General features: G+C 42.4%; 1 protein-coding gene across 1 annotated transcript in view; it reads left to right on the top strand.

Moving 5' to 3' along the window:
• The first annotated feature begins 1766 nt into the window (after positions 1 to 1766).
• Positions 1767 to 18396, top strand: part of STARD13 (StAR-related lipid transfer (START) domain containing 13) — a 260701-nt gene continuing 244071 nt past the window's right edge. Inside the window, exon 1 of the mRNA XM_011946894.1 lies at positions 1767 to 2132. Coding sequence (XP_011802284.1) covers positions 2009 to 2132 — 124 coding nt within the window. The 5' untranslated portion in view covers positions 1767 to 2008. The remainder of the gene's footprint in view (positions 2133 to 18396) is intronic.

Consider the following 18396-nt stretch of genomic DNA (forward strand, 5'->3'; position numbering starts at 1 on the left):
TTCCCACGTATATAATGTTAAAACTGCTGCCTCTGTTTGATTTAATAAGGAGTCCCTTCTATAAGTCAAATACACAGCTTTCCTGGGAATGTAATTGTTAAATTTTGTTGTTACGCTGTATAGCAGCCACTTTTAGATAACAGGAGTCTTGTTCTTTGCAGAGCATTTTGTTACCTCTACATGCATACAAAGCAGAGGATGGAATCAAAAGGGTATTTGGCTTGGGTCCAGAAAGCAATCTGGATTAGTCTATATAACTGGCTGTCACAGTTTCAAGTCCATTTCTGATCCATGACTTATTGCTTCATAACTGACTATTTCAAAGGTTTACCAGGATGCTACAAAAAAAAAGGATCTCATTACTTTCTAGCTCATTCTGAGGTATGTTTCACTAGTTAACATTTTTAAATATTTAAAGTAACAAAATAAGACAATAAAGACTATTTCGTACCATCATCCCTGTCATTCCCATTTTCTACCAACAAGATAAACTGATGGAGGGAATATTTGCTAGAAGTGTAGCAAAAGTGTAGAGGGAATACTTTAGCTAGAAGTTAGTTTCCATCCCCTAAGGCAGTAGCAATTTATATAATAGAGGAAGGGCTGAATACTTCTAATTTTCAAACTTCCTGTGGAGCACCTGAAATTAAAATGAATATCTGATTAAATTTTGGTTCTTATTTGGCAGCCTGGTACAAAGGCATTTAAAAAGAAATGAGAGTCAAGCAATTTTGCAGATTCAAGGATTCAGAAATTCCTTTTGAAAAATTTGTTCCCCTCCCCAAACCTGAGGTGTAAAGCATTAATCACATCTCTGAATTAGTTAAATGTTGTCACAGTTACTTTCTTGGAAGACCTCAAAGCACTTCAGAAACAAAACTTTGTGAATTGCAGGACACCCTGAGGCCTGAGATAGTATTGTCTTCTCCTTATGAATGAGTTGAAGCCCAGGAAGTGGACTTGGATTTCAGTGATGATGTATTTCTTAAAGAGCCAATACACTTCCTTCTTTCCTTCAGGAATCAGAGTTAATTTCTAACTACAAGCCTACTTTACATTTTTGGCTAAAATACCTTAAAATTATTCTATTTTCATATTTCACTTCTTCATAATACCTGCCTCTTTAACTGCATACAGATTGTAATGCTTTCTCAAAGTATGTAAATCTATTTTAGGTAGGTTCCTCATGGTTTGACCTTAATATTTTAAAGTTATTTTCCTCCTCATAATGGCTATGCAATGGAAATAATATTTTGACTCTTCAATCCATATTAATTTGATTGTGGTTTGCAGCCAGATAATTATTTCATTGAAGAAATCAGGAAGGATTAACATAATGTTCAGTTTACCAATATTGAACATCAAAAAGAATGGCAGCCAAACCGAGTAGCTGACTTCAAGTGACTTGAATTCAGGGAAACTGGGATGAGTTATGCTCTCACTGTGGCATATATAAATTTTTGTTGTTGTAGTTGTGAAGGTGGTAGTTTCTGAAACTGAAAAATAAAGGAAAGTATCAAGAAATAGGAGGAATATGGTCCAGCCCCTGATTTCTGGGTAAAACTGGAAAAAAGCTGGAAGCTCCTTGAGTGGGGGGCCGCGGGGACCAGGCTGTCAGGTCGGGCGTGGGAGGGAAGGGGAAGCGCGCTCCTGGAAGGAGTGGAAGGAGTGGGGCGCGAGGCAGCCAGGGGGAGGGCAGGGGAGGGAGGGGAGTGGAGGAGCGCCCAACGGAGGGGAGGAGGCGAGGAGAAGGAAAGTGGGAAAGGAGTAGAGGAGTTGGCAAGCGCAGAGGTTAACCTAGCGCGGCGCTCCTGGTGGCCAGGCATCCCGGTCCTCGCGCGTGGTGCAGCCTCCCAGCGCCGGACTGACCCATGTCGTGCCCGCATTGGGTCCCGGGACCCCGGCGGGAGTGCCGCGTCCGTCCTCTCCAGTCGCCGGGAGTCTGAGTCGCGGGCCACGCGGGAGTGGCGGTGCCGAGCCCGCCGGTCGTTATGAGGACGGATCTAAAATGACCAGCAAACGGAAACCTTGCCAAACGCGGCTCAGGAGATCCATCAGTGAGCAGTTGCGGGACTCCACGGCCAGAGCCTGGGATCTGCTGTGGAAGAACGTCCGGGAGAGGCAGCTGGCAGGTCAGTGCCCCGGAGACGCCGGGACCCACTGGGGCTGGGAAGGCGCTGACCGCGTAGCCCTCCCGGTCCCGCCGCCCTCCTCTGCCCTGGGCTCCCGGGCATAAGTTTCAGAGCCCAAGGCCCGGGCGAGCGGGCTGCGGGCACCACCCTCCCTGGGCCGGGCCCTGAGCGCCCCTCCCGGTAGGTGGGTGTGGGCTCCGTGCAGGACGCGCATGCTGACAGCCCGGCCTGGTGCTCCATGCTGGCGGGCCGCGGGACAGGGGTTACCTGGAGGGGCTGTCCCCGGGCGGCCTTTTCACCTAGGCTGTCCCCTACTCCGCTGCCATCCCATTCTACCCCAATGAATAAGTGCCCAGACCAAGTGGCCCTTCGCAAAGGCTGCCCCTTCCCAACTTCGCCTTCTCCACGTGGGACACATCCACTGAGTGCTCGGGAGGAAGAGTGAATGCAAGGCAAGGAGCACGTCCAAAGCGCCGCAGACCAGCTGCTCAGGGGTAGAGGGGGAGATGTGACGGGAGACAGGTGGACGGTAGTTGGTGCAGGTAGCTGGCTGGCTGTCTGCAGGCCCTGCCAGCTGTGAAAGCAGGCTTTCCTCCCTATGAGGTTGCAAGGAAGGGCCTCCCTTTGGGACTCCATTGCCCACGAATCAGAGCAAGAGAGGAAGTGATTGTTTTGAGCCAGGAGGTCCTTAAGAATCCTTGCTTGGATCAGAAGGCCGCCCCCTCCTTAGTACCTCCCCCAGCGTCACACTGCCCCTTGCTGCTTCTGTGCATGCTCCATGGAACCCTCTTTCTGTAGGGCCAAGGATGCAGTGGGTGGTCCAGCCATCTCAGAGCTTTCACTGGCAACTTTAGGAACCTTTAGTCACTGCCTCATGCTTGCCCCAATAAGAGAAAGTGGCCAGACTCCACAGCACAGTTCCTGGGTAGTGCAAGGTTTAGGGCCCCTTCACCAACATGTTAGCTGCTGGAAGATGCTTCAGGGACTGGGGGAAGCATGATTGGAAGGGCCCCTGAGGTGACCCCGAGGCAAGTCTCTGGACCTTGTTGCCTCTGTGTCCTCTCCAGGGCTATCTCTTGAGCTGGGCAGTGACCACCACATGGGGCAGAAGAAAGTTCTAGAGAAGAAGGTGTGATGCCTAGGCAGAAGGAAAGGACGCCACTGGTGAAGTGGGAGATCTAACCTTCTTTGAACTCCTCCCTTTTTTCCTTATTTGAACTGTAAAGCAAGTGGTTTGCTAGATATTCTGCCCTTAAACTCATGCACCCACATCCCTCATCCACCTGAAAGCATTCTGGGGAAGATGCCCAGAGTCTATAGCACCTTGAGAGAAGGTCGCTAGCAAGCTAAATTAAAAGTGGAAATTATGGATGATTCCAACACTCGACGTTGTAAGCATCCAATGTTCATTCCACATTTTCTCTCCAGCACAGTGGCCACATTTAGTGTGCACCCAAGAAATAAACAGACTTTTTTGGTTTGGACCCAGAAATAAATTGTGGTAACCCAGCAGTTTTGACTGTTGATGTTTAAAAACCTGTACATGCACTGTAGACCTCAATTAATAACAATTAATAACTTTCCCTGTTATCATGCTAAATTGTATATTCTACATGATGGATGGTTTTAGAGAAATTTTTGTGGTCTAGTAAACTTTTGTTGCTTCATAACTTCAAAATGCTTACTGAAAATGTCTCTTTCATAGCTTCTATTATTTACGTTTGTTAAGTTTGTTAAATCACTGGGTCCTCAGGAAACAAGAAGTCATTCCAGGAGGCCTGCCAAGGCTGTGCTGGGTTTTTATAGAACCTGAGACCAAAGATGACTACAGCTCTGTCTCTTTCAAGAAGCGATCTGGGAAGGAAGAGAGTGTCATGTAAAGACTTAAAGCTATTAAGATTGTCCAAGAAAGTCATATTCACATGAATTTTACATTGCAGTTAAGGTGGTGAAGGGAAAAAGGTTTTTAAAAGCTATTAAGATTGTCCAAGAAAGTCATATTCACATGAATTTTACATTGCAGTTAAGGTGGTGAAGGGAAAAAGGGTTTTTTTTGAGACAGAGTCTTGCTCTGCCACCCAGGCTGGAGTACAGTGGCGCGATCTCGGCTCACTGCAAGCTCTGCCTCCTGGGTTCACGCCGTTCTCCTGCCTCAGCCTCCCAAGTAGCTGGGACTACAGACGCCCACCACTACGCCCAGCTTATTTTTTGTATTTTTAGTAGAGACGGGGTTTCACCATGTTAGTCAGGATGATCTCAATTTCCTGACCTCGTGATCTGCCCACCTCGGCCTCCCAAAGTGCTGGGGTTACAGGCGTGAGCCACCACGCCCAGCCGGGAAAAAGTTTTAATCCTGGGAAATAAACTGTAGATAGAAACTTTAAGATCATGAATATATAGAAGGCTAAAAGTGGTTTCAGAATAGGAAATATAAGAGTGCTCTCAAGAGTAGTGCAATTATTTTTTAAAATAGCGGTATGAGGTTTGAAAATGTTTAATCAGAATATTAATATCTGCTTACCCATAATCTGCTTACCACTCTGCTCACAGCCGATGCCAGCAGGTTATTCAGCTGGGACCAAACAATCCTCTGTGAGGCCGAGTTCAGCTTCTGCTTCTTTAAGCAAGCTGGGATGCCTGCCACAAAACCAGGCCAACTCCATAAAGGCACTTTTAGATGCAAATTGATTTTCTTGGGTTTTCTTGCTAAGGTAGCTAAAATATGGAACTTTGGCCATGAGACACTGAAATACTTAAGTTATTAATGTTGGCATCAATTCTAGGTGAAAATGTTCTTCATTTGTAAAAGTGTTCTTTATATGGTTCAGTTCACAATACCAGAATAACCAACCATAGTCATGTATCACTTTACGATGAAGATATAGTCTAAGAAATGCGTTGTTAGGTGATTTCATTGGTTGAGTGAACCAACTGTAAATCACAGAATGTATTTACACAAACTTGGTTGGTATAGCGTGCTACACACCTAGGCTATATGGTATGGCCTATTTCTCCTAGGTTACAAACCTGTAGAGCATATTACTATACTAAATACTGTAGGCAATTGTAACACAATGGCAAGTATTTTTGTATCTAAACACATCTAAAAAGAAAGGGTACAGTAGTCAGGCATGGTGGCTCATGCCTGTAATCTCAGCACTTTGGGAGGCCAAGGTGGGCAGATCACTTGACAGGAGTTCGAGACCAGCCTGGCCAACATAGTGAAACCCCATCTCTACTAAAATAAACAAACAAAAAAATCAGCCAGGTGTGGTGGCACACATGTGTAATCCAAGCTACATGGGAGGCTGAGGCATGAGAATCATTTGAATCCCGGAGGCAGAGGTTACAGTGAGCCAAGATTGTGCCACTGCACTCCAACCTAGGTAATAGAGCAAGACTCTGTCTCAAAAACAGAAAAAAGAAAGGGTACACTAAAAACATGGCATTGTAAGCTTATGGGACCACTGTCGTATATGCAGTCCAGTTCGTCATTGACTGAAATGTTGTTGTGTGGTGTATACCTGTATATGAATACACCCCAAGAGGGTATCTGTTCTGTCAACGGATGATATTAGACTATTGGCTTTTTTTTTGGTCTTGCTTTTATGTCTTTTTTTATCAAGTAAGTTTAGTGCTGGAACTTCTTTAACTTGGCTAAAATTTTCTTCTTACTGTACTTAGTCAATGGAACAGTGTTCAAAGTGCTTCATAATTAACTTGTATTTGCAGCCAGGTGCGGTGGCTCATGCCTATTATCCTACTTCTTTGGGAGGCTGAGGCAGGTGGATCACCTGAGGTCAGAAGTTCAAGACAGCCTGGCCAACATAGTGAAACCCCATCTCTACCAAAACAACAACAACAACAACAACAAAATTAGCCTGCCGTAATGGCATGCACCTGTAGTCCCAGCTACTCAGGAGGTTGAGGCAGGAGAATCGCTTGAACCTGGGAGGCGGAGGTTGCAGTGAGCTGAGATTGCCCCACTGCACCCCAACCTAGGTGACAGAGCAAGACTCTGTCTAAAAAAAGATAAAAAATAAAAATAAATAAAAAATATAAAAATAAGAGATAAATAAATAAACCTGTATTTGCTATCTAGGGCATTCTGAAGGTATTTGATTCTTCCTTTTGCTTTGTTCCATCCCAAGGAAAGAAATCCTTTTTCTAACTCACTCTTATTTCTCTTCATGAAAAGCTGTCTTGTCAACTGAACGGAAAGACAAAAAGAAGTAGAACTGTTTAAGCATATTAAAGCCTATGGATTTCTGTGCCATGGGACCATATTTAGGACGGAGGGGATCATACATATTTGAAAAATGCATTTCTTTAAAAAAAAACAACAACAACAAACAATTACTATTCTAGAGTTTCTGGGGGCCTGGGGAGGTTAACTGGGTGGTTTTGTCTCAGGGTCTCTCATAATATGGCCTTCAGTCTGTCAGCTGGGGTGGCAGTCATCTGAAGGCTTGATTGGAGCTGGTGGATCTGCTTCCAAGCTCGCTCACCTTAGGTGCTGGCAGGCCTTGGTTTCTCTCTGGCTGTTGACTGGAAGCTTCAATTTCTTGCCCCGTGTGCCTGACACACAATATGGCAGAGATCTGAGAGGAGAGAGCATGCACTCAAGACAGAAATTGCAGTGTTTGTAACCTGATCTCAGAAGTGACATATCATGTGGGAGGGAACTGACTACACAAGAAGTGGCTACCAGGAGGTGGGGATGATTGAGGGCCAACCTGGAGGCTGGGTACCACAGGTACAAAAGCATTTAAGATTGTCCTTAGCAAATGCCAGGTCAAATCTGAAATCTTCCTAACAAGGAAGCCCCAAAGCAAAACCTTTTTTTTTTTCATTTGAACAAATAGCCTGGAAAAATCATTTCTTAACGTAGGTCACAGTGACACAAATAATGAAACCAATGGAAGGATAAGATATGAATAATATTCAAATATATTCATTTCATTGAAAAAATATGAAAAGGAGTTATTATTAAAGAAGAACTTATATTGGGAGCTCTTATTGGGCTTTCCAGTTCTGTGGCAGTTGCTAAATTTCCACTAGATTGTGGAATTGTTGTCAATGCATACTTCTTAATTTTCTAAAATTACGCTCCACATGGGGCCCAGCAAGTTTTTCTCACTGTCATCTCAGTATCCGTAATTGTTTAGTTGTTAGTGTTCAAAGCAGGATTCAAATTCAGGTCATCAGAAGTCACAAGCCATCTGTGCCTATTTCCTACTGTACCACGTGGCCTCCTCCCTGGACTTTGTGGAGAGCTGCGGACCCCCAAATCCTTTCTAAGACCCTCTGTCACTTGCAGTTCAATTACAAAAGAATAACAAAAAGAACTGGAAAAGTACTCTTTCTTCCCTCCTGGAGTAACGAGGATAGCCCTGTGCACCTAAAGTAGCTTGTCCCCTAATGATGCCATTGGACTCTTCAGTGTATGAGCTTATAGGGATTTGAAACAAAACAAACAGCCATACATGTAGCTTGTCAGGGCCCCTCTGTGGTTCATTCTGCCCACAACCATTGGAAGAGCTACAAGAATGAGATGCTGCTGTAAACCCTACAAGCACAGCAGGTTTCTTCAAGGTGGGAGAGTGACAGGTTATTTTGGCTTCCCCAGTTCCCTAATCAACCACTACTGGTGACAATTCTAAACTTTTATGGCATCATTCAATTCTTTAGGCAGAAGCATACCCGTTAGCTTGTGGTGTTTGTAAGCAGCTTGAATTACTTTTTAGCTGTTAAAGTCTAAGAACATTCAAATTACTTTTCTAAAGCTTTCTGCTCCTCTGCTTTAAAACCCTACTCTATTTTAATGGAAATGTAATCCATATGTTTGATTCCATTATACTTATATAACAATATTTAGGTAGCCTGTGAGCTAATTGATGTCTAAGTCTCTTGATCTTTTTTATAGTCTCATTTTAAATCATTTATCATAGACACAGGAAGTTATATTGCTGCCAAAAATATTCTGACTTAAAACAGTGAAAAGTTCAAGTTTTGTTAGAAACATTAATTCCACCAAATTTCCGTGAGTTCTTGTCATGTTAAAACAGGTTCATTCATTCTCAGAGTCAACAGTAGCATCCTGTGAAGTGATGTAAACACAAGATTGGGACTTCAATGCAAAGCAAGATCAAGAATAAAACATGAGCCACAAAAACTTCCTCGTTAAAATCTAAATGTGTTCTATAATATCAAAAGTACAGGATGATACTAGCCGATTCTTTTCATGTATTTTATATCCGTTTTATCATCACTTTTCTGTGAAGAATTGACCATTCTATTCTGTCAGCATTTTTTGTTTGTTTGTTTTTTAAACATCTTTTGAGATGATACTATGTTTAGATGCTATTTATATTAACAATAACAAAAAACATCTAAGTCAAGAAAATATGCAATTAAAATTAGAAAGGAAGAGCACATCACTTATTTCAGGGTTGTCAACGTTAGCCACATAGACTCATTAGGAGCCTTTCAGAAGTACTAACTCTCTGGCCTCCTCCCAGAGATTCTGATTCAATTCAGATGGGGTCTGGGTATCCGTATTTTTAAAAGCCCTGCAGAAGATTTCACTGTGTAATCCAGGTTGAGAACCACTGACTTACCTTAATTCCCACATAATAACTTGCAGAATTCTGGGGCTAATACAGGGTTATATTCTAAGCCCTAAGAAAAGTTTTGCTTAATTGAGGTCAGAAGGAACTTGTCATCTCACAGGGACAGAAAAAAAGATCAGTGGTGCCCGGAGAATAAAGAAATAGGTGGTAAGAGTGGATGTCAGAAGTGTAGACAGAGGGTCAGGTTATAAGATAAGGTTAGGCTTTGTTGCTAGGGCAAGAAGTTTTGATTTGGTTCTACAGGAGATAAGAACAAAGGGCTTTAAGCAAAGGACTGGCAAGACCTGAATAAATTACTACCAGTGGTGGTCCAGGTGAGAGATAAACAGTGACATGGACTAGGGTGATAGTGATAGAAATGGAGAGAAAGGAACAGATTTGGAGTATGTCTTGAAATAGAGACAATAACAGGTTGGTTGTTGGAAGCTAGGGAGAGGGACTCCTAGATTTTTTTTTTTTTTTAAAGACAGGGTCTCATTCTGTTGCCCAGTGTGGAGTACTGTGGTGGAATCATGGCTTACTGCAGCCTCAACCTTGGAGGCTCAAGCATCCTCCCACATCAGCCTTCCCAGTAACTGGGACTACAGGTTTGCGTCACCACTCCTGGCTAATTTTTGCATTTTTGTAGAGATGGGGTTCCTCCATGTTGCCCAGGTCAGTCTGGTCTCAAACTCCTGGGCTCAAACAGTGTTCCCATCTCCGCCTCCCAAGGTGCTGGGATGACAGGCATGAGATACCGAGCCCAGCCAGATTTTTGATCTGAGCAGCTAAGTGGAGTGTAGCAACGTTGGCCGAGATGAGGATAACTGGTAGATTTGCATGGGAGAGAAAAAGGACTGAAAGGTTCTCTGTTGGCTCCATTAGCTTTGGAATGCCTGCTAGACATCCAAAAGTAAAAGTCAAAGAGTTGGATGCATAAGTATCGGCTTTGTAGGAAAGTCAGAGCCAGAGATATAATGTGGGAATTATTGGCATATGACTACTTTATAAAACTTTGGAACTGGGTGGAGCTACTTGGAAGAGATTGCAGATAAGGGGAAGGGGTCAAGGGCCAAGTCCTGGGGGACTCTTTGGTTAGAGTGCAATATTTGGACATAAATGTGTCCATATACACGTACTATTAGTACATATGCATGTACTAAATTTTCAGGAAAATAGAGAGCAACATTATTTCTAAATTCAGCATTCTTCTATCACAATAGTACTGCTATATTGAATAATCTTTTGTGAGAGATTTACACATTTGGTCCTAGAACTGTTGATGAACAAAAATAATCATTGCTGGGCATGGTGGTTCGTGCCTCTGTACTCCCAGCTACTCAGGAGGCTGAGGCAGGAAGATAGCTCTTGTCCAGGAGTTCAAAGATGCAGTGAGCTATGTCATGCTGCTGTCCTTCAGCCTGGGTGACACAGAGATACCCCGTGTCTTAAAAAAAAAACTCACTAATCAAATGCCTTTTTAATTTAAAAATTATATTGCAAGGTAAAAAAGCAAACAAACTTTTTTTTAAGGAAACACTTCTCAAGTTGCCTGCATATGCACACACACAAAAAACACAGTTTATTAAATAAAAAATGGTTTTAGCATAAGCACTTCTCTGGTTATTATAACTGGTTGGGCCTACATATAATGGGATAAGAGCTTTACGTTTGGCAGGACTTGGCCAGTATCCTGATATCCAGGAATAGTCTGATCAAACAAAGCTTAGCTTAGCTCGTAGGAAAGGTTCTGTATATTGATTTTTCCAATATAGCATGCACTTACTGACCTTTAAGGGTTATGCTTTGCCCATGACACCACTGGTTAAGGTAAAAATTTTCAGAGAAAAATAGATAACCAATGTCTTAAAAATTTGTATCTGTGGCCCGGCACGGTGGCTCATGCCTGTAATCCCAGCACTTAGGGAAGCCGTGGCAGGCAGATCACTTGAGGTCAAGAGTTTAAGACCAGGCTGGCAAACATGGTGAAACCTCGTCGCTACTAAAAATACAAAAATTAGCTGGGTGTGGTGGAGTGCATGCCTGTAATTCCAGCTAATCAGGAGGCTGAGGCATGGAAATCACTTGAACCCAGGAGAAGGAGGTTGCCATGAGCGGAGATTGCACCACTGCACTCCAGCCTGGGCCACAGAGCTTCCATCTCAAAAAAAAAAGTTTGCATTTGTAAAGAGTGTAACTTAACTTTGGCCTAACTTATCTGCAATATGCTGGATCACCCTGGGGGGCAATACAGTGTCCTTCTTGAATTAGAATAAAGAAAGACCTAATGCTGGTGGTTGCTCTGAATAAGAGGCACAAGCCCAGCTAGTTCGCTGATATTTCTTTTTTGTTGAGATGGAATCTCGCTCTGTCATCCAGGCTGGAGTGCAGTGGCGCAATCTTGGCTCACTGTAACCTCCACTTCCCGAGTTCAAGCGATTCTCCTGCCTCAGCCTCCCAAGTAGCTGGGACTACAGGTACCCGCCACCACGCCTGGCTAATTTTTTGTATTTTTAGTAGAGACGGGATTTCACCATGTTAGCCAGGATGGTCTTGATCTCCTGACCTTGTGATCCGCCCGCCTTGGCCTGCCAAAGTGCTGGGATTACAGGCTTGAGCCACCATGCCAGGCCGTTCACTGAAATTTCTTGAGGACCATGGAACATGGTCTTTTGTAAGGCACCAACTTGATCATTTAGACATAGAGCATGTCTAATGAAATTCATATCTACTTTTCCTTTGTGCTTTTTACATCTTATGCTGAACAAAGCAGCTTATGGAGAAAATTTTGCTTTAAGACTTTATAAAGTTTCCTAGGTGTTTATCCAACAGTATATTTCTATTCTGTCCTTTTGCAAGTTTAGTGAGCTTGCAAAATGTAAATAAAAGTAGTTTTAAAAGTCTTACAACTTTTCTGGGCTTTTTTCAGAGTCCTTGAATGTTTAGTCTTAAAACAGTTGAGTTGAAGGACAAACATTTTTGTCATGTTTGTAGTTAGTCCGTAAGTATTCATTGAGCCATGAGATAGCATCCTTGTCAAAGCATGTTGGGACGGTAGTGCAGGATATTAATTCAGTGCCGTGGTTGTATCTTGGCGAGGCACATAAATTTCGCTATGCTGCCCAAATCACTTAACTCATCTATCTGACCAGAAATGAAGCAAGCTTCCAGAAATTGCACAAGAGCAGTATAGAATGTACCATGACTACACAATATTTTATTTGCAAATCTGCTGTGTCAAGACATCTTACATTCTCCGGCAGTATCTTTCTTTAGTAATATTTTTATCCAAAATAAAATGTTCAGAATCTTATGTTTCTGTTTTCTTGTATAATAGAGGCTATATTATCTATAGTGCATCATGGCATATTGTGTTTGTTGAATACTGCTTTCTCCTTCCTATATAGGAAATGCAATGAACAAGAGAGACAATTATGCAATCCATAAAAATTCATGCATTTACTTGCAATGATATTAAACTGGAAAGTCTTATGCTTCTCATTCTCTCTGCATCTGGATAAAATGGAAACATTTTCAAATTTCTTGAAGGATCTTTGAAAGTGTTTTTCCAGACTGGGAAACAGAGAGAGACACAGTCTCTACAAAAAATAAAGAAAATTAGCTGAGCATTGTGTCACATGCCTGTCTAGCTACTCCTACTTGGGAGGCTGAGATGGGAGGATTGCTTGAGCCTTGGAAGTCAAGGCTGCAGTGAGCCATGATTGCGCCACTGCACTCCAACTTGGGTGACAGTGTGAGAACTTATCTCAAAAAAAAAAGGTGTTTTTCTATTGAAAATTAATATTTATTAGAAGAACAGTCTGAAAGTATGAATGTTTGAATATCATAAAAAGCGTAAAAAGTTACGCTGATCTACCCCTTTGTGGGGGGATACATGTTGTCACAATGACACCACAAAGATGGCAAGATAGTGCTTGCCTCCCTTACTTGATGTTGAGTTATATTCATCACAGAACTCTTAAAAACCAATTAGAAAACAACGATGGATTGCATCTTTCTTGGCCAGGAGGTGTTGTCCTCATAGTCTTGGAAATAAATTGTAGTTTCCTTTTTCTTTTTTTTTTTTTTGAGATGGAGTCTCACTGGTCTTGAACTCCTGACCTCGTGATCCACCTGCCTTGGCCTCCCAAAGTGCTGGGATTACAGGCGTGAGCCACTGCACCCGGCCATTGTCTTTCTTTTAGTGCTAAGGAAAGATTTCCTAAGCAGTAGATATAAAAAAGAACAGCATCACGATCTAGTGGTTAAGAGCAGCTACTGGAGTCACAGCTACGTGAGTTTGAATCCTGCCTCCACCAGTTAAACCAGTGGGTCCTTGGACAAGATAACTAATCTCAATGTTTCTCAGTTTCTTCATCTTTAAAGAGGAGGATTAGCATAGTACTTACCTTAGAGGGTTTTTATGAGTATTAAATGAGTTAATATTTGCAAAGCACGTAGCACAGTGTCTGGCCCATAATAAAACCTATGTAAGGGATTATTGAAGACAACATACATATAAGTAGGGAATAGAGGAGCAGAGACATGTATTCCTGATAAGGAGATCCTTTAACCCCCACCCGAAACCACCCATTTCCTTCACTTCTAGATTCATATGCTTTGTTCCTGTATTTTTGTTTTGTTTTGTTTTGTTTTGTTTTTAAGGTAGAGTCTCACTCTGTGGCCCGGACTGGAGTGCAGTGGTGCAATCTCGGTTCACTGCAACCTCCGCCTCTCGGGTTCAAGCAATTCTCCTGCCTCAACCTCCCAAGTAGCTGGGACTACAGGCAGGTGCCACCACGCCTGGCTAATTTTTTGCATTTTTAGTAGAGACGAGTTTTCACCATGTTAGACAGGATAGTCTTGATTTCCTGTATCTTATAAACCCATTTTAGATCCCATACTCAGAGATTTCCAAGTACTAAGATATTCAGCTCACTCTCCTTGCTCTGACAGGGATTAAAAAAAAAAAATCAAATGCTAAATATATTGTTAGCATGGCTGGCAGCATCTCATATTGATCCATTAGTGTTATAGATGAATCATTCATTATACTAACATTTTGTCTTTCTGAAAGACTGTCAACTATGATTTCATCATCAAAATCACCAACAGCTGTAGAGCTATGCAAATGAAAATTCATCTGCATGCTTGTGGCCTACATGGAATTTGCTGGAGACCTAATTAAAATGAGAGAAATCAGACTAGATAATCTCTAAGGTCCCATTTAACTTTAAAAGATCAATGAGTCCATAAAACCAGACCATGAGTCTAAAAGAGCCTTAATGTCCTAAGTCCTTTAGCACTTTTTCTATCTGGATTTCATGTGTTGGTCTGCTAGTTAAGAGAAAGGGCAGAAGCCCATAAGTGTACTCTAGGAAACCCACCAATGTCACTTCCATGAAGCTTTGGATACCAGCAACTTATAACTGGTACCTTCTGCTATTGGAACTACATCTACCAGAATTGAAGAAAGGACAAGAGGGGACAAGCCAGGAGTCCAGAGCCTGCAAAATCCTCTAAAATCTCAACAGTCTTTGCACCACACTCTGGCAGGGCTGACTGCAGGGACATGTGACATGTGCAGTCACACAGGGCCCCATGCATAGAAGGGCCCCTCATTTGGTTTAATGTTCTGCTGTCACCATCTTGAAATTCTTAATAATTATTGAATGGAGGGCCCACATTTTCATTTCATCCTGGACCCTGCAAATGATGTAGCTGGTCCTGCACTCGGGGAAAGCCAGTTCCTTGTAGAATCATGACTTGCTTTGTGAATTCACCTTCGTCGGTGACTCGGTGTTATATAAGTAAGATAATGGCCATGTGTAAATCACTGAAGGGACCGTGGAAGTCGTCCCTTGAGCATCTACCATCTACAATCCACATCGTTTGTGCCCTTGCTTTTGGGGAAGGTGAACTCCCAAAAAAGAAAGTGTGTTTGTTTTATTTTATGGTTTATTGATTCTGACAACAGCATTATAAAGTAAGGCAATAATATGACCCCTGATATTTGCAGAGTTATTGATATAGTGACTGTATTTCCTTATTACATATATTGAAGCAAATATTTTAATTAGGTTTTTAAAAACTATTGTGGTGCTGAGGAATAATAGGAAATTGGGACAAGGTACAACTCTTGATATGATAGACTTGCAGATCTTTGTTTTTAAAATTTCTTAATTAAGCTGTTTCTTAATTAAATATTTACAACACTCATAATAGATTAGATCATTAAACCACTTCTATTAAAACCATTAAAGCTATTTGTTGTGTAGGTTTCACCTAGGGTACTTACTCAGAAAAGGAAATTAGGAGAGGTAGTAATAAAGCCTGTCATTTATCATCAGGGATTTTATATCTGCTAACATTTTATTTTGCCATTATTCCCGTTTGTCTCTGGGAAGAACGCTAAAGCTGACTGGAATCTAGTCTTATAAAACTGTACAGGTTAAATCCTCCTTTGCTAATACAGGATATCCATAGAACTCCATTTAACAAAGTAAAAAATATATATGTATATATATTTCTTTCGTTTAAAAGTTATTATTTAATATGAAGTATTATGTTGGTGCAAAAGTAATTGCGGTCTTTGCCATTACTTTCAATGACAAAAACCGCAATTACTTTTGCACGAACCTGATATTTCCGGGCAATTGAAAATAAGAGTGTATGCATGCATTTTCACTTATTCTTAGGCTGCTTCATCCAATAATACATTTGAGTTGTTCTGAACAGGAACACAAGTAAGGAGATTTTTTTTTTTTTACCTGATACAGGGTCTTACTCTGTCATCCAGGCTGGAGTGCAGTGGTGTGATCTTGGTTCACTGCAGCCTCAACTTCTGTGGCTCAAGCCATCCTCCCACCTCAGCCTCCTGAGTATCTGGGACTACAGATACATGCCACCACACCCAGCTATTTTTGTTTGTTTGTTTGTTTGTTTGTAGAGACAGAGTCTCACCATGTTGCCCAGGCTGACCTCAAATTCTCCGGCTCAAGCAATCTTTCCACCTCAGCTTCCCCAAATGTTGGGATTGCAGGTGTGAGCCACCGAACATGGCCAACAGGCAGTTTATAATCAGCCAATTCTAGGCCATGTTGTAAGAGGTGGACCTGTCTTTGACAGCAGGGTCCTGGCATCCAAGTAGACACAGGTGGTGATCCCATTAACAGTGGCTTGATTACCCTGTTTTTTGTGTCTAATCTGAACACAAGGAAGTGTGAGATGTGTAAGCAGCTTTATCAAAGAGTCATAATAAGTTTTACTTTCCAGATATGAAATGCTGAATTTGTATAAATAAATTAAACCTTAATAGCACAGTCATTAGTATTCAGTAATTTAAGCTATAGAATCACTCTGGAGAAGCCCTCCTGTATCCATACTTGAATATAATGATTTACATGTGTGTCTCTGTTTACCCCTAAACCACAAGTTCTTCCAGGGAAAGGGCAACGTCTTATTCATTGCAGACATGCCAGCTGTCCTAGCATGTAGCTGGTATATAGGAGGTGCACGATGAATGTTTGTTGAATGAATGAATGAATGATATTTTAACATTAACAGCTACCCAGTATTGGACTCTATTGTATTCCTGGCACTGTGCTGAGGACTTCATGCATGTTCTTTCTTAATGCCCAGGCTTCTCAGCAGGTACTTCCAGGGTCACTGTTAGCACAAACAGCACCTCGCTGGGATTTAGAAAATTCACATCGGTCCTCTCTGGGATGATGAATTAGAAAAAGATGACTCTTCTGGGACAATGCAGCCCCATAGTTGTGTGGCTTGGTGAATGTACCCAGGGCTGAATTTCAGCCTCCATACACCTTGTTGGTTGCTTGCTGTGTGTATGGCACAGACTACATAACAGTACATGGTGACTATGCTTACTATTACTAACCTACTTAGTAAGTAGAAGTACCTTACTTAGTAAGTTGAAGAAACCTTCAAGGCTAGGAGAGGTTAAGTGGCGTATGCAAGACACATACCCACTACTTGTAGCTATGTAGGTTTGAGAGAGCGGCCTGACTCTCATGACTTTTGAGACCCCAATGACTCCAGGACCCCCACCCTAATCACAGTCTAGCACTTTGGAAGGCACCACAGTTCAGTTCATGGGTGTCATAGTGACAGCATGGAACCATTTTCAGAGTACTGCCCCAGTGTTGCCTCACACAGGGCGTCACAGAGGGAGCTCGTTGTGGTGTTCCAGCATCCCAGAGTCTCCATGATAATGATGGGGATTAATGGTGATCCTGAATTTCTCTCTAGCGATTTACAGCTAAGTGTTAGTCTATAAATGTAATATCACAGTGGTTTAAAATCAACAGATTGTAACAAAACTCCCTCACAGGAGACAAAGCTGGTGCCGTGATCTCTATTGCATTAATGAGACAAATGAGAACAGGAAACATCATGTGGCTTCCAGGGCTCCATGGCAGGGGTGTGGCGGGGGGGATTTGAGTCCAGGCTCCTACTCCAGTGATGGCCTTTCCCGTCACTTTCCTCCGGCCCACTGCGAGCTCTGCCCTGTCCAGGTCAGTCAGCTGCTGTTACCTCCACCCAGCCGGTGACACCCAAACCTCAGGGAGCATCGGAACCACCAGAAAAGCTTTTTAAAATACAGGTTGTATTTTAAAATGTGAGAGTGTGTGGTGTGTGTGTGCGCTGCTGCTGGGGGGTGGGGGGTATAGGAGTGTGTGTGCGTATTTATTTCATCACAAGCTTTCCAGGTGTTTGTTTACCACCTGCCTGGCACTGTCCTTCCACCAGCTATTAGAAATGGCTCTAAACTCTCATGGCTGTTTCAGGCTCATACCTTGTACCATGGAATGTCTTCCGGGTCAGATACCTTTCTCTCTCTCTCTCTCTCTGCCTACCTAGATCCTGCCCATTGTTTAAGAGCTGGCTCAAGCCCTTCATGATTTCCTTGCCAATTCCATTCTGGTGATGCCCACTCCCACCTCTTGAGGGTCTCTCCTTTTATGTCTTGGGGGCGAGAGGGCAGGAGGACCAGCCCTGGTGAGGGTCCACTCTGTGTCAGGCCCCGGTTCAGGGTTTTTCCATATGTCATCCTTCCATGACACAGGTCCCGATCATTATTTTAAAGATGAGGTAAGTGAAGGAACTTGGCCAAGTTCAGTGCAGGTAGTAAAGTGCAGACTGGGGTCTCATCTGGCTTCAAGTTTCCCCTTTTTCCATCCACTCTGCTGAGTATTTCAATCTGGTCCTTGTCTCACCAGCAAGATTTCTTTTGTACTAGAATACAGAAATTTTGTCTTGCGTTAAAAAAGTCTTTCACCCTCTGCTGTATAATCCACATAGTAAAATAACCTAATTGTTGAGGAAATACAAGAATGGATGCCTTCTCTTACTTCTCTTGCAAATCAGTGCCTAGCAAACTTCTAAAAAGTTAATTGTTGTTAATAGATATACGATTTTTTTTCAAGCTTTTAGCCAATATTTTTACCTCTTCTTTCTTTTCAGAGTCATGAAGTATTAGAATACACAGATGTCTTATAGATGATCTTGTCCAAGTCATTCATTTTAGAAGAGCTGGTGGAACTTCAGAGAGGTTAAATTCACCTGTTGCGGGTCACCTATCTCCTTAGTGACAAGTTTGAGATTACAGCCCAACTTCAAGTCACACTGAC

This window comes from Colobus angolensis, unplaced genomic scaffold, assembly GCF_000951035.1.
Source record: "Colobus angolensis palliatus isolate OR3802 unplaced genomic scaffold, Cang.pa_1.0 Scaffold255, whole genome shotgun sequence".
NCBI lineage: Eukaryota > Metazoa > Chordata > Mammalia > Primates > Cercopithecidae > Colobus > Colobus angolensis.